Source organism: Podarcis raffonei, chromosome 2 (assembly GCF_027172205.1).
Source record: "Podarcis raffonei isolate rPodRaf1 chromosome 2, rPodRaf1.pri, whole genome shotgun sequence".
Classification (NCBI taxonomy): domain Eukaryota; kingdom Metazoa; phylum Chordata; class Lepidosauria; order Squamata; family Lacertidae; genus Podarcis; species Podarcis raffonei.
In genome coordinates, this window is record NC_070603.1 from 83,616,578 (window position 1) to 83,638,168 (window position 21,591).

At 40.6% G+C, this 21,591-nt stretch overlaps 1 protein-coding gene and 1 long non-coding RNA gene across 6 annotated transcripts in view; one reads left to right on the top strand and one right to left on the bottom strand.

Annotated features, from left to right (window-relative positions):
• The window catches only part of ARHGEF3 (Rho guanine nucleotide exchange factor 3), a 108,653-nt gene extending 87,646 nt beyond the window's left edge, over window positions 1–21,007 (bottom strand). Inside the window, exons 1-2 of one of the 5 annotated variants that reach the window (XM_053377874.1) lie at window positions 20,910–21,000; window positions 10,466–10,558 (exon numbers count right to left, since the gene is read on the bottom strand). In XM_053377874.1, coding sequence (XP_053233849.1) covers window positions 10,466–10,558; window positions 20,910–20,947 — 131 coding nt within the window. In that variant the 5' untranslated portion in view covers window positions 20,948–21,000. Of the gene's footprint in view, window positions 1–5,953; window positions 6,076–10,465; window positions 10,603–20,909 lie in introns of those variants that run through there. The other 4 variants (XM_053377876.1, XM_053377873.1, XM_053377879.1 and 1 more) reach the window with 4 other exon arrangements.
• LOC128408323 (uncharacterized) lies at window positions 16,963–18,047 on the top strand. The gene is made up of 2 exons (XR_008329036.1): window positions 16,963–17,053; window positions 17,581–18,047. It is a non-coding gene; the product is annotated as an uncharacterized LOC128408323 (long non-coding RNA).
• Window positions 21,008–21,591: the final 584 nt, after the last annotated feature.

Here is a 21,591-nt window from a genome sequence, read left to right on the forward strand (position 1 = left end):
TGTTTAGGCTTAGATTTCACTCAAGAGCTTTCCGGCAAAATATTCTGCATATACATTTAATTTTCATTTCCTAGTAAAACGGGCACTTTGAATACTTGCTCCATTATCTCTGCAGGGTCATTTTATTAACCTAATGAAAGATCTAACAAAACGAAAATGTTTTCAAGCTATTGGTTGTCACAGTTGGGTTCCTGTAGGAATATTTCTTGCATCAGTGTTGTCATGGCAATTTCTACAGAGAAAGCTACTGAATACACCCGAGTAATACCTGATGAAATTCCCTGGGAAGCTTCTTCATTCAGAATGTCAGCTAAGAGAAGAACACACACAAGCCTCATCGAAATCTACACTGCATGATTTTTAAAATATAATTGTTATTTTCTGAAACATGTTATTTTCATACCCTATAGTCAATAGTCAAGAATGATGGGAGATGTAGTTCAGCAACATCTGGAGGCCCACAGGTTCCCCACCCCTGCTCTAGAGTATACTAGATTGGGGGGGGCGGGGCAGAAGGACATTTCTTAATGCTCCTCCATGCAAACAAAGAAAAAAGAAAAAGAAACCACATAAAAAACCTAGCAAGTCGGAAAGACAGCTCTATTAAGCCCTTTCTCCCAGGTATGGTAGTTTTCTATACAGAGGGATTTTTATTTTATTTTAATTGTTTTGTCAGGAGGAGCATTCAGTCCCACAAACTCCACACCAGCTCTGTAAAATGACACAGCCCAGATAATCATATTCAGAGTATGTACACATTAGCAGTTTGAAATGCAGCAGGGTGTTTCAAGTCACATTTGTACTTGCCATACACACTAGACATAGGATGGGGGTATCTTCACCTGATGCACATTACCTGATGGGTTTCCCTGCACCTGCAAACACTGCATTAATCCTGCTCAAGGAAGATGTCACATGTGCATGTGCAATGGCTAACTCAACTGTACATACCTCAGCTTAACCACGACTTGAATTTTCCAATCGGATCGCAGCTGATTTGAGGCGTCTTTCTCAAGAAGCTACAGGATAAGTATGGATTGTGATTAATGTCAAACACCTGTGGTGGGAGCGCAGTGGAGCTGAAGTAAACAGTAATGTGTACATACTTCCTCAATGACAACCAAACAAAATGTGACATGGGGGATTTGGACGACTTCTTTCTGAGCACAAAAGCAGTTATAGACAGGCCCAAACTGGATTGAGGCCACAGTGCTGGGGTTCAGGAAAGCCTTCCCTCTGCACTAATGGAATATGTATCTATATATCTACATCTACGGTATATCTATAGCTATCTATCTATCTATCTATCTATCTATCTATCTATCTACCAATCTACCTATCTATATATATATCACACACACACACACACACACCCTTCCCACCACAGCTAAAAGCTGCTGAGGGCAGGAAGGAAACTATGCAGCAGGTGAAGTCAACCTCCACTCAGCAGTGTAGCCTCAAACCAATTTACCACCCCCACAGTTGCTTTAGAGCAAAGAAAAATGTCTAGTGTTCTAGTTTTCCTAGAATGAAAAGTGTTCAGACTAAAACACTCCAAAACCGATTTGATGTTGATACAATCACTCCAAAACCGATTAAAGCACAATGACTTACTTGTATTTCTACAGTGTAGCAGTAGCTCACAAGTCCGCAAAACCCAACATTAGATAATTCCTTGTAACATGTGGAAACTATTTACATCAGATGTAACCATTTACTGCTATTTATGCCAGAGCATGTTTGAAATTACATGGTGGTTTATTTTGTATTTTTCATCCATGTTTTCACTATCCCCATCATGCACGTGCACATGCAAACACACACACACACACACACCATACTATGTCTTTCCTCCTATGTTTTTCCTGTGACTTGTCCCGTTTTTAGCTATACATTTAAATACATCCACATTTTGGTTTGCTCACCCTTCCTAACATTGAACAGCTAGCCATGTAGTATTTCTCTTTAAAATATACACAGTCAGGAGCAAGCAGGAGATCAGAGATCTTTATTTTTGTTTTTTAATAACTTGCTTTCTTCCATCTTAAAATGGAAAAAGGATCGTGCTTTTGAAAACAAACATTCAGTTTAGAGGACAATTTGTTTTGCAGACATTAAAGCAAGTTCGCCTTCTCTCAAAAATGTAATCCAGAACGTGAACATGAAAGAACAATGTTTTCACTTGCGCTTGGTTGTTAAAATATGAGTCATGCAGTAGAAGGAAAGTAAACAAAGAATATGAATTTGACAGTGGATGATGAAGGGAGGAACAGAATCCAGCATAATTTACACAGTTCACTCTGTAGAGTCCTATAACGGGAATCCTAGTACTGCACTATTATCAATAACTAGCAGTGACAGGAACACAAACTGGCATGCATATCATGAATCAGTTTTAATTCTGCCTATCCTGGAAACACAGAGTGCCCAGGAATTTCTGTTTTATTGCAAATGTATGCATGTAGTGAACTTTCCAGAATTCTTCAACCAATCTTTTTTTAAAAAAACTTGCCATTTTACATAGTGTGATTCTATGCTATCAGGTCCCTGAGCTGGTCGAGTTGCATTTTGTGCAGTGTCATTCATTCACCATATTAGAATTAAACGAAACAACTCTTTGATAAACAACTGAAATACAGGTGTTGCCCAATTACTGGGGGGTTACATTTGCGGACTCCATGCACATACATGAAAAGCAGGGAAGAGGGTGCTGTTGAGAGAGGCTGGGAAGCATCTCTTTCTTGGCAGATCCCGTTCATTCCACCCAAGCCCAGAAATGGAAAGAAGACAAAGTCCCTACTAGAGAGGAACGGCAAACCAAGCTGATGGACTATGCCAAGATGGCAAAACTGACTGGAAAACTCAAAACCAAGAGGATAAAATCTTTATAAATGAATGGGAAAAATTTGTAAGATATTTAGGAGACCACTGTGAGCAGATGGAAACATTAGCAGGATTTTGATTTCACTTGTAGTGTAACAATTACCATGGATAATATGGATTAATATAAAAGTTGGAAAATCAAAGAATATGCAGTATTAAATGTTAAAAATGGAACCCGATGGAGGGGATGGGGGGAAGTCCTGGGATTCAGAGGAATCTCTGTACATGGATATATATTTGGATTCTTTTCTATAACTTTGTATTTGTAAAACCAAATAAAAATGATTTTTTTAAAAAAAGGAAGTTGCTGGATACGACTTCTTTTTCCTTAGTTTCTCCCCCACCCCAATAATATTACTGCCTGATTGTGGGGCAGAAAGGAAGAGGGTGATGATGATCAGAAGGCGGAGGGATTCTCAAGACCTGCCCCTGTATACTGAGGCTATAATCCTAAACACAGGAGGTTAAGCTTGATTGGAATCCAAGAGTTTCACTTACAAGTAAATCTGTTCAGAATCAGGATGCAAGATACAAGAATAATTTTCACTGCAGAGTGTCAGTGTTAAGCAAAAACTGAGTATTTATTCATTGGGCGAAGATAATCATACTTTTGACTTAACAGAATGCTATAACACACCACCCAAATGGACATTTATTTGATATAAAATGTCTATTGCTGTCACTATCACATCATCTGAAAATTAGCACTTAATACCCATAAGCCACCTAAGAAATTACTACATCCATGCTAAAGTTTAAATGACTCCCCTAAATACCCCAGGGGAAGAATAAAGGAAATATGCTGCTGAAGCTGAGAAGCCATCTTTCAATATTTATTAGAAAACAGGTAAATATAGTCAGGCCTCCTTAGATAGTAGTAAGCAAGGGAAGCATGAACTCTGGGTATATATACAAAATCACTTAGTTGCCCCTTAACACATAAATACATAAAAGTTACAGATAGGTAGCCGTGTTGGTCTGCCATAGTCAAAACAAAAATTTTTTCCCCTTCCAGTAGCACCTTAAAGACCAACAAAGTTAGTTCTTGGTATGAGCTTTCGTGTGCATGCACACTTCTTCAGATACACTGAAACAGAAGTTGCCAGATCCTTCTATATAGTGAGAAGGTGGGGAGGGGTATTACTCAGAAGGGTGGTGGGAATGGGTGATTGGCAGATAGCTGTGATGAGCCTGTTGACGACTCTTAACAACTGCAATAGGTCTTACATAAAAGTGTACACCTTAAAAATAGGGTAGCAGTGAACTAATAGCAAACATCTTGGACAAATCCATATAAATGTTTAATTAAGCAAATATACAAATATACTGTTTATCAATGAAGCTGTGTTTTCTGAGATACAGTTTTAATTTAAGATTAAAATAAAGCCCATACAAAACATTAATCCACCTTTATGGCAATTGTTGAAATGATAGGAGAAAAACAAATAGGTATTCTTGGTGAAGTCTGCCCCCTGCTGTTCAGTGTTGTTAAATCCCCATTATAGAAATAATAGCTAAAGAAGAATGTAGAACAGCACCACTTTACACAGGAATCAGATAAGAATGGTCTCCCTTGAAGAAATGTTTCACATCTGAACACACTGTGCAAATACAACTTAATAAAAAAAATCTGTTTGCTTAGAATAGGGACAAATGTAAGGTTCTACACTTAGGAAGAACCAGATGCACAAATAGAAGATGGGGAGCACCCGGATTGCCAGTAGTACATGTGAAAAGGATCTAGGGATCTTAGTAAATCACAAGCTTAACATGAGTCAAGAATGTGGTGCAGCAACAAAAAAAGTTAATGCTATTCTAGGCTACATCAACATAAGTACAGTGTCCAAATAAGTAACAGTACCACTGTATTCTGCCTTGGGGTCAGACCACACCTGGAGTACTGTGTCCAGTTCTGGGAATCAAAATTTAAGAAGGATATTGACAAGCTGGAATGTGTGCAGAAGAGGGCAACCAAGATGATCAAGTGTCTGGAAACCAAGCCTTATGAGGAATGGTTGAGGGAATTGGGTATGTCTAGCCTGGTAAAGAGGAGACTTCGGAAATATGATAGACATCTTCAAATATCTAAAAGGCTGTCAAATGGAGGATGGAACAACCTTGTTTTGCTCCAGAGGCAAGGACCCAAACTAACTGATTAAACTTACAAGATAGATTTCAACTAAACATCACTAAGAACTTTGATGATAAAAGCTGTTCGACCATGGAACAGACAGGAGGCGGTGGACTTTCCTTCCTTGGAGGTTTTTAAACAGAGATTGGATGACTATCTGTCATGTATGATTTAGTTGAGATTCCTGCACTGCAGTGGGTTGGACTAGATGACCCCTCAAAGTCCTTTTCAACTCTACAATTTTATGTTTCTATGAAATCTAGTGTCTATAAATATTAAGCACAACTCTGGTGGAGAGGAAAATCCTGCAAAGTGTTTCAAAACAATTTCTGAATGAATCTTCTAGACATAACATAAATTAAATATATGATCCCATTCAAACTCTTAATGTGGATCACAATTCAACATCTCTGCAACATACAAGGAAGTTTTCTTTGAGAAGCAAAACACTCTTTCTAGCCAATGAAGCATTTCTGAGTACACAAAGCATCTTTCTTTTCAAAGAACAGAAAACCACAGATATGTGTGTTTTGGAACAATCCAGACTAATTCTCTATCTCAGAATACTTTTTTTGGGGGGGGGGGTTAGGGTTAGGGTTGAGAAGACTTTGATCCTAGTTACTATTCTCTGCACCTGAATATCTACAACCATACAAGACAATGTCAATTTAGTCAGTCACATCCATTGCTTCCCCACATTTCCCCATAAACATTTTTTGATGTTAGAGTCAAGCTCATTGTTAAAACTATACAAACAAATGCATTGAACAATGCACTTTGTCAATGTAATACAAGTTATATTTCACCACCTGGTTGCAAGACAACCTCTAAATATTTCTTGATGTATACTTAAATAACCACTGTCATTATCTAATGGCCGTAGGCCAATCTGATGTTAAAGGCAGAAGGGAAAGCACAGATAAGGAGTTGGAAACTTACCAGCCACTCCATCCACACTTGTCTGAAGCTCTGCTCCATAGCCATACTGGAGGTAGAAAGGAATAGCACAGGGAGGGCTGGCAACAGCCCTTGTGCTGTGGTTCCATGGGTGAATGGGACAGGTGGGTTGAACAGCCCACCTATCAATCATGTGATGTCATAATGATGCAGTGTGGTTGACAGATGGGTTGCCCCACTCACCTGTCAAAACTGGCCCATGTGGTTTGCTACCCCTGACATAGTGTCTGTGTTTGCCCTGTCCCATTAACAACCTGCTGTTAGCTAGCTGGCCTATATTTAAATCATGGGTGGCCAATCCGTGACCCTCCCGCCCCAGACTAGAACTCCCATCATCCCTGACTAGTGGCTAGACTGGCCAGGGCTGATGGGAATTGGAGCCTAACAACATCTGGAGGGCCACAGGTTAGCTACTCCTGTAACATCACCCATCCTCATTTTGCAGTCCCATCCTTAGATGAGGGTTGGATGATCTAAGTTCCAACCTTACTATTTTATGAAACATGACTGAGGCCACATCTCAAGATGCTTCCTAGGCAGAGTCAGCTGAGAAATTATTTGATAAACAATCCAACAAGGGGAGACAAAGTAGAAAAGAATGAGTTAAGCTGCACCAGACATCTTTTTAAATGTAATGGCTGTACTATTACTTCTGCCAAGAATTTCCCAAAAGTTGTTCTGTGGAATATTGTTTCTCTTGCACTTCTGCAAATATTTGGCAATTCCTGGTGGAAATGGCAACTCCCTTACTTGGTTTCAGAGTTTTTGTGCAATACTTTAAAATCCACATAGCTAAAAACTGTGCCACAACAAAAAGAGGAAGTTGAGAGAGCCAGAACAGAAAGCAAACTGAATTCTCAATCACGGTTTCACCGCAGTGAAGCTATTAACTTTGGAACTGATCTTTTGAAGTGTCAAACACATGTAAATTTATATACTGTGTGCAGCACTTTGCTCAAATTAGGGAACATAAAGTACATGTTAAGCAGCTTCCCCATACAAGGCTACGGCTTTATACTATACAGTACTGTTTCCCATTCTGTAATGCACAGTGCAAATACTACATTGTGGGAAATAATAAAAATAATATTGCCAGCATCATATGAATCTATGGAGTGGTTGCATTTAGCATACTGTTCTGCCAGCCCAAGATCTCAAGGTCTCAAGATGATATTTTAGGTAACCTGGCCCTAACAAGTACCCTCCATGTTCAGAAGTCACTGAATAGCCACTGCTAAGAAGCAAAAGGAAAGGGATGTTGCCTTCATGCCACATATGTGGGCTTCCCATAGTCAACTGGCTAACCACTGTAGAATGCACATGCTGTTTTAGATACACTTATGTTCTGATCAGGGGTGTTAACTTGAATAAAATATTGTGGGGCCCAGGTAAGCCCCGCCCTGCATACTTGATCACATGACAAGGGCACACACAGCATCTGAATGGGAATGCCCATCAACTTTGGAGGGTGGCCCCCTCAAATATATTATTGTGTGGGCTGAAACCCCCCACAGCCCCTAGGAGTTGGCTCCTATGGTTCTGATGCACAAAAGCATTTTTGAGGCAAAAATGTGCAGTAGACCAAGCAGTCCCTTTGGGCTGCTCAAAATGTCCTGTAAATTATTCTTTAAATGCTAGTTCTGCAAGGGATTAATCAAAAACTACAACTTATTTCCATGCACCTGGATCGTGGTAACTGCATCAAACATCAGCGGTAATGAGCTAATGTCAAATAAACTGCTTTCTGTGAATCTTTTATCCCCATGATGTTTTTATCGTGTTAGTCTGTTCTGAGTATTTTTCCACTTAAGCCTGAGGTTCATGTGAATTTTTATTTGCTTCTGGAACCTCTTTTCCTTTTGTCATAAGGCCTATTTTTCTGAGAGCATATATGAGAGACTGAGATCACCTTCTGGACTGCCATCATGTTAACCATTAAAAAACAATGTTTTGCAGTCATTTCTGGGCGTGCAGTACCAGAACTGTTACGCTATGTGACTCATGTTCTCCAAGTGAATCCTCAACTTAACAGGCTCTTTGCCCATTTTCTTTCAACAACAGCTTCCAAGAGCTTTAGAATCCCATGCAATTGTTTCTATTATAATAACTTAAATCTACTGCTGTTAGGGACACAACATGTACAGCAAGGTATTAAATGTGAACTTATTCCACAGTGTTCCAGAACAGAAGATTTTAAATTTGGTGAACATTACTGCTTTGCTATACTTAATGTAACATCCATAAGGCATGAAAAGAATACTCTCTCATTACTTCTTCATTATAAGCTTCAGAAATCACACACACAAATCAACATCAATTGAGGAGAGTTAAATATGAAATCAATCAGCACAACACACTATCACTTGACAATATGATAGTGGCAGAGAAAGAAAAATCTTGCCATTAATGTTTTGGTGGCCATCCAAACAAACGTTAAGTTGATTTGAGCATGAAAGTGTTAAACAGGAGTTTAAATGTCTGTAGTCCTCCAGTGATTGCTGGACTGCAACTCCCATCTTCACTGACCATTGTTCATGCTGGTAGGAGAAATCTAAGTGGGGGTCCCCAAAGATCTGTACTGAGACCTGTGTTTTTTAACTTCTACTTGTGGTTATTTATTAATTTATAAATCAACTCTTACATACCTCTCAACATAATTTACAAACAAGCCATAAAAACTGCTTAAAATACTTTTAAAAAAGAATAAAAAATTATTCAGGTTATATGTTCATTTAATGTGTTTGGGAAATGGATCTTAGAAGTGTACTGGATAATGCATAGTGGAGAAAACTATGGCTTAGTTTCTCTTTTAGATCCATCTCTGCAAATATCTAAGAAAACTCCTGGTTCATGACTCCAGTCTGTCTTGCACATGTAAACAGAGTCAGTTCCACTTGGAATACTATCATCTTGTAAATGGGACAAAAACTAAACAGACTGGAATTCTGTCTTTGCTCACTAGAAAATGTGGGATAATACAGTTAGAAATGATACAAATTCAAGGCCAATGGGGGGGTACATTAAAAATAGCTTTTCATCTCTAAACCAGTTCTGTAATCAGCTATTACATACAGAAGGCAAGAATTTAATCTCTCTCCTTCCAAATTCTAGGTCCACAATGTGTTCTCAAAACATAAAAAGTAACAGAATGAAGGGTTCCAGTTTTCCTGAAAAGTAGTAGTGGGCAAATACAGTAGATAATCACCCTGTCTAGAACTGCTTCAAATGAAGGAGAGGGGAATTAAAAAGGTACAGCTTTAGTCACCCTTCTGCCCTATTAGGATTTGACCCTTGCTTGTTGAAACTCGCTACAGCTGCACTCCTAATCCTACCTTGCTCTAATACATGATAAACAGAAAATCAGTGATGACATGAATAACATACCTAGCAGTCACTGAAAGCTTGAATATCACTCAAGTCATTCCAATTTGTACAGACTTCTGCAGTTTGTCCAAGAAAACTTATTTCCCAATACTGAAGAGGGGCTCTACATGTGTTCTATGCTCCATTGAGATTGGGATCCCCCCACTTATGCAGGGGTTACGTTCCAGGCCCTCACGCAGATAAGTAAAATCACGTAAAGTAGGAGGCACCCACCAAAAAGCCTCTAAATACCTAGTTTCCCCTCCGTCTCTCTCTCTAATCCAAATCAAAATATCGAGAGTTGATACTCTGGGACCAGCTGGAGGCTTGAGGATGTGCAGAAAAGAGGCTGCTGCTGCTGTGATACCCCATACACCAGGTGTTAGGCAGGGAGGCTGAGCAGCCTAAACAAAGCCCCACTGCACCTCCAATCTCTTTGGGACTTCCTCTGCCCTCACTGACATCCTCTTTGGGCTCTGGGGAGGGTCTCACCACAAGCCATGAGGACTATCCAGCTCTCCCCCACCATTTCCTGGTATGAATCTATCTATTTATCATCTATCTATCTATCTATCTATCTATCTATCTATCTATCATTTATCAAATGAGTAGAATGCCTGTATAACATGCTCAGAAGGCTCACTTCAGGGAGTGACTGGCCTTGTATAAAGTTGCTACACAGACAAAAGTCCTCTTGGAATACAGCTTAAAGAGGAATAAGTGATTGCATGCACCAGGCTTATATTATGCTAACAGAAAACTAGCAAGGGGGGTGGGGACTTCTATCCCAGTCCAGTCCCTGCTATAGTAGTTTCCTATATGCAGGATGGGAACCCCCTCCCATTGTGTATCTGAAATGTGACATACTAACACATCATCAGCACATCTGAAATGGCCTGAATCCATTGTACCCCTACAAGACCCTCTGATGTTATTCTGTGTAGAAACTAGCCTAGGGTTACTAAACTGAAGGCACAAATGTAAATATTGTATTCTTTCCATTCAAAATGAAGGCTCCATATCACGTTCTTCCTTTGTCCTCCTTATTTCAAAACTACAGTATCCGTTTGCCTTATGTGTATTCTTTCTCTCATGAGAAAAGCAACAATCCAAGAAAAAAAGTTGCCTTACCATGCTGTGTTTTCTTCCGTCTCTCTTTGGGCACACTGGCTTATCACTGTAGGGCTGTTTATAAGAATGGCAGGTCTACTAGTGTTCATTGCCCTTAAAGAAAATACAAGCCTGGATTGAGCAATTAAAGAAAACATTGTTCTTTGCACATGTACACATTTACATTTACACATGTGTAATGTACATGTGTAGTGTACATCTACACATGTACACTTCCACATATCTATGAAATTTTTACTATTGTCTCCTCAGTGCAAGTGAAGAAGATTGCTTTCGCTATCAGTAGCAGTTAAAAGGTAGGCAATGGATTGCCACAAATACGGTATAACTAAGAGCACCCCTGTTCAGATACACTTTCTTTCTTCTCCATTTTCTAGCTGTCTGGTAAGCATCAGAGTTAACTGGGGGGGGGGAGGGTGTCCTGAAGCTGGTGGACACTTACTTCTGCATACTTCATTTTCAAGCCACTTCAAAGAAACACACACACACACAGCATTGCAATGACATTACTGTCAATGCTACTGTGATACTGTTCTATCCTCCCCAATATTCTTAATTAGCTTCTGAACTCTGGAGCAGCTCGGCAGCAACAAGGAGCAAAGAACAATGCAAAAAACAATTTGATTCCCTCCCTCCCTCTCTTTCTTTTTTCTTTTCCTTCTCCTCCTGCGATGAGGCTACATTTTAATATTTTAATGTTCCATTATTTTCATGTTGTATTTTATTTTTGTTTTTAAGTTGTAATCATTCATCTTGTTTTTATTATTGCTTGTAAGCCGCCCTGAGCCCGGCCTTGGCTGGGAGGGCGGGGTATAAATAAAAAAAAATTATTATTATTATTATTAAAAGATGCAAAACAACAAATCTGATATCCATTAATGTTTGTTGCAATTGTAAGCCCCCAGCAGGGGTATCTGATTTTTCTACTATGCAAAAAGTTGGGGTAAGGTATATTTGTCATGAATGATTGAGGTGAAGATAAAGGAAATGAGAAACAAGCAGAGTTTTAGTTGTATGATAAGTCAACTGAATGTTAGGCCTTGTTTTGTCAACTATCCCCTCCTCAAAACAGCTAACACAATTTGCCTTTTGTTTTTATCTCTGAGTGTGTGCCAAGACAGTTGGTGTCAGTAGGATTATGCCCACAGGCTATGCAAAGCAGAAGTGCTTGAAAAGCAGCATTCAGAGCTAGCTCATTACTATAATATAATATTCAATTTCTAACATTAAGTTTTAGCACTGCAAATGTGCCAGCAATATTCACCCTCATTACTAGGTCTTTCAAATAAAATTGCAAGTAGATTTAGAAGCTACCATAAAATATTACCGACCACAATTACTGCCAAACTACAATGAATGAGGGCTCCAATACAAAGGTGGCTTGTTGGTTATGAATAAAGCCTGAACTCAGCCCAAGCAATTTCCACAGCCCACCAAGAGACACACAAGTTACAATGCAAACTAGAAGTTGCTTTCAAGAGAGTCACAATCAAAGACAGAATTTGCCAATAAGTTGCATCAGCAAAGAAAGGTTGCCAGTTCTTTATTGACTCTGATGCTTTGCTTTTCCTGGAATAATACTTTCTTAAGTGCTTTCAAAATAAAACGAAATAGCATAACAAATGAAAATAGAGACAGGCCCATCCACTGACCTACAATCAAATGCATATACTGTAATAATAATAGTAAAGGCAAAGGGACATGGAAGAATCTTATCTAACAAGTTATATTTAAAAACAAAAACATACCTTTAAACCCTACTGGAAAATCAAAACTGAGGATTATGTTCTAGTATCAGGAGATGATGCACTCCAAAGATAAGGAATACCACAAGGAAAAAATAAGAAGTAAAGCATACTATAAGGCAAAAAGAGACAGGGAATATAAAGTGACCTGATAAATAAGAAGAATGATTATAATAAAGATAAATAAGCTAGCAAAATTGATGTATACATGGAAACTAAGCCCAATTCAGGAAAAAAGAGGAGACACCTGGATAAAAATAAGACCTAATAAAAACCAATGTGAGCAGCAAAATTTAAGAAAGGAAAGCAGCTGAAGATAAGAAATGATAAGCCTATATAAAAGGGCACTGCAATAATGAAGTGCAGACAGTGGGTGATAATGAACCAGTCTGTCTTTTATTTTAAACTGATACCCTCAAAGCTCAAAGATATGCAAGAGTGAGAAGTGAAAAGGAAAAGGAAAGGATGAAAAGAAACATCAGAATTAAACTTCCAGACAAATGGGGATTTCTTTACACAACTCCCCCACAAAAATAAAAGGTTAAAAGAGGCAGAAGTGGAACTATTATGTCATAAGAAATTTCAGTTTTGTATAAATTTCATTTTTAAAAAGACATCCATGAGAACACAACTACAAGGCAAGCAAGTTTATTAGCAAAAGGCAGTGATGTCAAGAATGGAAAGATACAGTTGTGTGCTATCAGAAAAAAATGAAGCCAAAATATTGTAGAAAGCAATATAAATTAATAAGGAATGCTATAAATTGAATACAAAAATAAACAACACCATAGGACGCCCACAACAGAAATAGTGAAAGAAGAAGAGAAACAAGACACAGAGCAGAAAACCTGCAGAGGGGTTGACAATGTCAAGTGGCAACCCTAAACACTACAGCCCAGTGTCTTGTGCTAGTGAATTCAACAGTATGCATCTAGAAAAGATTATGAGGAAAGCCATTAACTGTATTTTCCACAAAATGTTAAGGCACAGCTATTTTTCATGCAAGTATTCCATTGATACTAACAGATTCCATCATTAGCACTGAACCAGCTGTTTCCTGACCTGCTTGGCCCTTATGCACACATTCCCTTTTGTTAAAACATCTGTTCTTCCAAAGCCACTACGCATGTAAGTAGCCCAGAAGGTTCTACAGAAGGTTCATAAACAGAAAGGAGAGTTTTCCTCTCTGTGTTTGGGGGCCCTCCTTTATCAGGGCCTCTGATCACACAGAGGGTTCTGCATCCATTAAAGTGAACATGAGTAAAAGACCCCTGCAGGCATTCCTCATGCCATGTAGGGAGGATCGGGGGCTAAGCATACAGAGGAATACATGTAAGAAGATAGGGCAGGAGTGTTGGTGAGAGCAGATATGGGGGACATGCAGGAAGGTATATGGGGGGGTGGGGGGGAGATGGAGGTGAAGTCTAATTATGCAAGTGGAAATCCAATGCACAATCCATCAGCAATTGATGTAACTAAGTATGTTTGTATTTTACTCGCTTTGTACACGAAACTTACTCTAGTTGCAAATAAAGCACATATACATCTCATTGCTTGACTAGTTCTTTTGTTTATATTATTCTGGAAAACAGAACGAAAAAATACAACCACACAATCAAATGATGGGCTACACCCAAGTAATATATGGCATCTGCTTTGAAGCCACTTTCAAAAATAATTTCATGAACATGTCCCAGCAGGTATAGATTAGTCAGCACACCAACATCATCTGCAGTAGCACAACCAAATACATCCTCAGACTCTGGCTTTCCTCCTTATGTGTGTATGCAAACACACATTTGAACACACAAACGTGATAAATGGGAGGGTCCTGGCTTTTGGGTGACTTATGTGTAGTTAAACCTAACAGGCTAAGAATCTGCAAGGAGAGTTCTTGATTGTCAATCGTACTTTAGGAATACAGCACTGAAAATTGATATTTTAAATGGAAACTTTTGCTATTGCGGACAGAGTGATATACAGTACACTTTTTTGTGGGGAGGAAGGCAATTCCATTTCATTCCTCCCCTTCCTGAAGTACCTATGTGGTCTCCTCTGTAATATAACACAATTGTAGGGAATATTATTAAAAAGTTCAATAGCTAGAATTAAAATTTTACATTGCAATCCCATAAATGTCTACTCAGAAAAAAATGTCATTGGGTTCAATGGTGCTTATTCCCTGGTAAGCAGATATAGGATTGCATCCTAAGGATTTCTGTCCAATTATTTTCCACATAAAGAAAGGTAATGCACAGTATCCCTCATACTTAAAACAAAATCCATCATACCAGCTGGATGCAGCAGTACCTAAACAAAAAAGGGAAGACGTACCAAGTATGGATATCCCATTGCTTTAAACCCTTAAAAGTCAATAAATGATACATAGGTCCCCAATTCTACATCATTGTATGTTAGCTAAATACTTTTAGATTTGCAGGACTGATATTTTAGTTCTGCTTCTTGCAACATCAATACTACTAGGAATAAATAGCCCTAAAAACAACATCAACCATCCTCAAGAAGTTTTCCCAAAGATAACAACTTAATAATCAAGTGTTCTGACCAACTTAGTGGTCTTTTCCCAACACTAATATATTTAAACAAGCACTTTACAGAAGCCTAGACATTCAAACTACATGTTACATGCTCAGATCCTGTTAAAAATGATGTACAAAATAATAAAATGCAAGGCAGAGAATAGTGGTTGCATGTGCCAAAGTTTGATCAAGATATCTTCTTGATCTCAAAACGTTTAGGACTTTCAAGTCCAAACCAGTACATTGAGTTCTGCCTAAACAGTGGGTGGGAGCACAGATGAGATGTGCTTTCTGCCATGTAGCCAACTGCAGTTGACAACCTAGTTACTCTATTCTAGATCAACTTAAGTTTCTGAATACACTTCAAAGGCTAAATACACCATGTAGAGTACATTACAATAATACAGTCCAGAAGCTATCAGGCTATGTATCAAAATGATCAAAAATACAAGATTTGTTTTAGGTTTAGCATGATGTGTGAGCCAGGCCTCTGCCCTGAAAGACAAATGTAATAATGTTTAAAACCCCTCATGTGAGTGACAGATACATAAACTATACTAATTGGAAGCTGTTTCAAAACTCCATCCACAAAAAAGTCACATTTCTCAGGAAAATTGCCCTTCTTTTCTAAGTAATTATCTCCCTATTGGCCCTAATCCAACATGGAGAGTGTTGAAACTTCCAAAACTATATACTCCCAAAGAGTCAAAGGATTATCTGTGATGATATAATATAGATAAATGCTTGCAGAATAGGGTAATGAGACTTTGTAGTGGAAGCTTACTGGGTATTCATAGCTCACAACAAGCTACCACACTTGGGTCTGTCATGCACAATTGTACAAATGCATTCAAAAGAAGAATAAAGTTGAAACAAGACATCAGCTATCAGTTTAGCTAGTCAAGACATCAACCCTCTTGCCAAGACTGCACCTAAACCTAGGACTTTTGGAAGCAACCAGGTGGTGCCAGAGTACTATTAAATCCTCTACTTTTATATAAAATCTGGTGGTGTATTATAGCACCTTAAAAACTAACAGATTGACAGAGAAATCCAGACTATAAGAAGCCAGTGTAAATTACCCATGGGTAAATTATATTAGTGTAATTTATCCCTATTTAGCAGCTGGGATACTTTGTGAATAATGGCAGGATATTAATTTAATAAATGATTATTTTAAAACGATCTAAGCCTGGCAGAGGGAAAACAAGCGTTTAAAACAGAGTTTGACTTACACTACCTTTTCTGCCAGTGTAAATTCTGCTGGGTTGCTAGGTTACGTGGCCAAGCTGAATTGAGTTTGGAATAGGGGTAAGTTCCTATACCCTGTACCAACCCTGCCAAGGCCCCAGAACACCACTTCTTCGGGACCTATCCTGGCCTTGGCTCAGTCAGCTTCAGGTGAGCCAGGATGGCGGAGTTGAGGTATCCAGCTGAGCTGAGGTGTCCAGCTGATGAGCGACAACCAGAGATCCACCTATTCCAAACTCCACTCATCCCGGCAGATCTTGGTTTTGGATTTCTCCCTTATTGTGGCATAAGCTTTTCTGGACTAGAATCCACTTCAATCATTTACACAAAGTGCTAACCATAGAAGTGCTGCCAAAAGGACAGGAAATGCAATAGGCATCATCCGTGTGACATTTTTGTGCAAACCTGAAGAAGTATATAAGACTGCGTTCACCATTATTATTATTATTATTATTATTATTATTATTATTATTATTTATTGTATTTATGAATCACCCTTCTTTGACCAGAGCCCAGGGCAATACACAAACAAAGGATTAGCAACATGATTACAGCATTACAACTACAAAATTAAAATATTCATAAGGTAATACAGAGAGAGGAGGGGGAAGAGAGAGGGAGCCCTGTTTAGGGAAGTTTTTAATGTTTGATGTTTTATTGTGTTTTCAATATCCTGTTGGAAGCTGCCCATAATGGCTGGGGAGGCCTGACTAGATGGGCAGGGTATAATAATAATAATAATAATAATAATAATAGTAATAATAATAATAATAATATCATCTCAGATGCCCACGTTCCCAGGTAAAGCAGTGGGAATGGAAATGGAGTATCCTGGGAAAGTGTATATGTGGCTGGGCCCCTCAAAGTGCACGCCTGTGGCTGGTGGTGATGCGCTGCCACCCCTTGTTGCAGCGCCCTTCTTTTTGATGAACGGCTCCCAGGTCCTCTACCGCAATGTCCCTGGTTTCTGAAGCACCACCAGACCGTCGACAGCGTCCTTAGCAACCTCGGCGGCTGAGCCGCTCACGTTGCGTCCACCGTCTCCAGGGAAGGTAATTGTGTCAATTATGGCTATTGATTTTCTATCTGTGGTTGCATCGTGTTTGAATTCCGGAAGCTGCTTAGAGAGAGAGGGTTTGGCCCTTTTTAAAAAAAGACGGCCCTAAAAGCCTTTTAAACAGGCAAGATGAATGACGGCAGCTGAGCTGCAGACGTGCCTTTAAGGGTTTAAAATATTCCCAGGGGGGTAAAAGCTGTTCTAGGCAAACTCTGAAAAGCAACGATCCTGGAAATTTGTCGTGTGTGTCCGGACCAGTGCCGGATTTATGTATAAGCTAAACAAGCTATAGCTTTGGGCCCCACTCTCTTGGGCCCCCCCCCAAAAAAAAATAAAGAAAAAAACACACATGGAAAGCAACCATCCTGGAAATTTGCCATGTGCGTCGTGACTCTGCTCTGCTCTTGTGCCCAAGCAGTCGAAGGCCTGGTCTCCTTTTTCTTTCGCAATCTCTCGCTCTTTCTTCTGCAGCTTTTCATTCCCTCTGCTCTCTTCCCCTTCCTTTGTCTTTTGTCTTCTTAGTTCTGCAATCTCTGGCTGACAGCTGACCTCCACCTGTGTGCCAGGCAGCTTTCCACCACCGTCTTTACTCGCGAGTAGGGCACCCTCCCCAAAGGATAACATCAGCCGTCATCGTTCAAGAAACCATGTATCTCAAGTGGCTTTTTAAGGGGCTCAAGGCAGGGAAGATACGATGAGCGTTTATTAAGATTTCCTTAAAGCTTTCTGTCCACAATGCAACAAAATAAGAGAAACCAATCTAAATTAAAAACTAAAGCAAAGAGAGAAAAGAAAAGAAAAAGACCTAAGGAAGAGAAGAGAAATAAAAATGACTTGTGATTTTCCATCTCTCAGTTACATAAAAGACTCTAGAATGAGACCCAACAGATCTATTTTCGATTAGGCGATCTTTTCCCAATCTTCTGACCCCAATATAATTAATTTTCCTTTTTATTTCTTATTAATAAATGTCAGCAATAGTTTTCCTACTCCCAGATAGGCTTGATGAGCGTAATATGCCCCTCACTTTCCTCTGCAGTGGGGAGCACGTGCTCCTGTCTCTAAAAATAAATCCATTATGAAGCTCCTACTATGTTCTCCCAATTACAGAAAGGTAGCCGTGTTGGTCTGCCATAGTCAAAACAAAAAAATTTTTTCCTTCCAGTAGCACCTTAAAGACCAACTAAGTTAGTTCTTGGTATGAGCTTTCGTGTGCATGCACACTTCTTCAGATACATGCATGCACACGAAAGCTCATACCAAGAACTAACTTAGTTGGTCTTTAAGGTGCTACTGGAAGGAAAAAAATTTTTTGTTTTGACTATGTTCTCCCAAGTGAGTCCTGCAACAAATTGTTTCAATATATCCTCCTCACCTCAATAGAAACACCCATGTGCAGGGTGCCAGGCAGCCAGGGAACCATTTCCTACACCAGGATACTGTAAGATTTAATGGGCTCCTGAAGGTCACTAAGCATGTTCAGTCCTCATTGGGCTATTTTCTTCCCCTCTTTAGGTTTTCTTAAAAACATGTTTTGCATTTCTGCATTTCTCAGCATGTACTTGAGAATGTTAGTACTTTGTTTCTCTGGGCCTAACTACACTTTAAATTAAATGTGGAGTGTGCAGAATCAGCAGCGTTTCTCAGCAAGATTAATACTAAGCACTGGGGTGATTTTCAATGGCACCAATAGGAGCTTTTTCTAAGGTAAATGTCGAAGGGGAGGTTATTTTCCTAGTAATTATGGCTGTTGAGGGCTTAAACTTTGCAGTCCTGATTAAAACAGGGGAGGTCCAGATATAGTAGAAGTTCAACTATTTTAGTGTATGTGCTGTCCCAGAGTCTCACTGCGCTCAAGATTTAGATCCTTCCTTTAATATTTGCATATATTAGCAACAACAGATAGGAATATTGAAACATATTATTTCAGTATTCAAGACATGGCAGTTCAGTACAGAAGTCTTGAACCAAGACATGTCACTACAGATCCACTTTATTAGATAATAAGATGCTCATCAACAAAATATTGCAAGTATATGTCTGCCACACCTACCATAAGTCACTACAGCTTGTGTCATCTTAAAAAGATGACAGAACTGTATCATTTAAGTATCGATGTAAACTTTCAATCTGCTTTCAAGTGAAAGTACACGCCAATACAAACTAACTTGCAGGAACAGTCCGCTTGATTTCACCACCTGAAGGTCCAATTTCTATTCTTCCGATATAAGACAAAGTACCGTAAATCAGCTGAGTCTTTAGGAAGTGTGAAATGTACTTTACTGTCACTTTTCAAATATTTCTAAGGCAGGTTAAGAAAAATGCTTAATTAAACAAGTTCTTTTGAAAGTCAGATAGCAAGCCAATTTGGGTCTTATTTTTTTAAAGAGAATTTCATAGAATCATAGAATTGTAGAGCTGATTTTTTATACCATTTAATTGTAAAAACCACTAACATAAAAGATATATTACTTTAAGGCTGCCTCTAATGCAGGGATGGGGAACCTCTGGCCCTTCGGATTAGACTTCAGTTCCCATCAGTCCTAGCCAGTATGGCCAAAGGTCATGAATGATGGGAGTTGCAGTCCAACAGATTCCCCATCTCTGCTCTAACGGCTACTTCACACTATACATTCCGCAGCTGTGATGTTGCATGACCAAGTACAGGCAAATCTGAAGCCTTGTTACTTGTTCTGGGAACCACAACTGTTGACATGAAGCTCTACACCTATACCACAACGTAGCCTGTCAACATGTCTCTCGGTCTGTCATATTCATGCTGTCATAATGATCATGGAACTGGATCACATGAAGACATTCTTCATGTCAACCAGCCCCTATTCCCCCCCCATTCCTGTACTAAGCATTCAGCCATGCCATTACTGTACTTAAGTTCTTTTTTTTTTTCATCTGACATGCTTAGCCCGTGCAAAATAGTAAAAGAGCAAGAGGTGGTGGACTCTCCTTGGAGATTTTCAAGCAGAGGCTGGATGGCCATCTCTCATGTGTGACAGTTGAGATTCCTGCGTTGCAGAGGGTTGGACTAGATGACCCTCAGGGGTCCCTTCCAACTCTACAGTTCTATAACTCATCAAGGAGCAAACGAGAGGATAAACTAGGCAAACCTGCAGCAGCGCCTGTTAAAAATAAACTCATCTGATTTACCGAGAGCCTTCGTGGACAACAGCCTACTTTTATCAGAAAAGGGGGAAAAGGACGCTTCTTATCATCCTACAGCTGGTGACTAATGGGGATAACTCGTCAGGAATTTGCCGGCACTCGGAGCAGTTCCTGATGGAGGTACCCCCCCCCCCCGCAATCTGCAAGCAGGAAGATGCCCAGCTCTGTCACTTAGCCAAGCCATTTGGCGATCGCCAAATACTATATAGCCTCCCTTCTCTTCAGCCCAGGAGAAGCATAACAGGCGTTTTCTGCATTCACAATAAAAAAGCTAGAGGGGTTGGGGGGGAGGATCTCCCCTTGCCAGTGTGAATCTTTTAAACCTTCCGTCCTCGGCACATGATTGGGGGTTTCCGAGAACACAACGTCGCCTCGGGTGGGGGGGCGCCGCTTCTGGAAACGCTCTGGGCGGGTTGCTGCTTTTGTTTTGGTCTTTCCAGTGCCAGAGAAGTTCCCTCAGCTCAAGCAGAGCAAAAACAACAACGACAAAAAACCCTGATTTATTTATGTATATTTTTTTTAGTTTCCACTTGACAGGCGGCGTCCCCGCCCCGCCCTCGAAGCCCAAAGCTCTGCTCTCTCTCTCTCGGTTCCAATAAACTTCTGCGAAGGAACCGTCTCCCCGACCCCGCACAGCCTGTTGCTTCTGGCAGGCGGCGCACGTCCCTTACCTGGCGCTTGGCGGCTCCTCTTCGTCAGCGCCCTGCATGGGAAGCTCCGGAGGAGGGGAGGCGGGAAGCTGCCGGCAGACCGACCTGGCAACTGAGGCGCGAGGTACCGCGCGAGGGGCGCCGCTTCCCCACCAGCCCGGAAAGAAAGGAGAAGCGGGTCTGTCAGTCAGTCCGTCAGGCCCCGGCCCGGTGGGCTGGTGGGCGGGAGCTGCTAATGGGAAAGCGAGGAGGCGGCAGGAGCGGCTTCCAGCCCCCTGTCAGGCAGCCGTGCGGAGCGGGGGGTGAGGGGGACTCCTGACAGGGCGGCCGCAAAAATAGAGAGAGAAGGGGGGAAATGAAAATAAATCTGCTAACTTCACCAGCCGCCGCCGCCGCCGCGGCTCCCTCAGCTCACACACGAGGCCCCGCCCCCTTGGCTCGGCTCCTGGCGCGCAGCGCCCGCCTCACGTTTGAAACAGCCGCGACGGCGGCCACGAGCAGAAACGCTCGCTTCTTCGCCTCACGCCTCTTAAGCTCGCTAACCGCGAGTCGGGGCCCCGGGCCAGCGCGGGCACTCGGTTAGAGCGTTCAGACGTGACGGGGAGCGCTCCCCCCGCCCCAGCCGCTGTTGTTGGGGCCTGCATTCCGCTCTCTTTTGGCCTCAGCATTGCGTCGGTTCGGTCAACCGAAAAGGTTTCCCCCT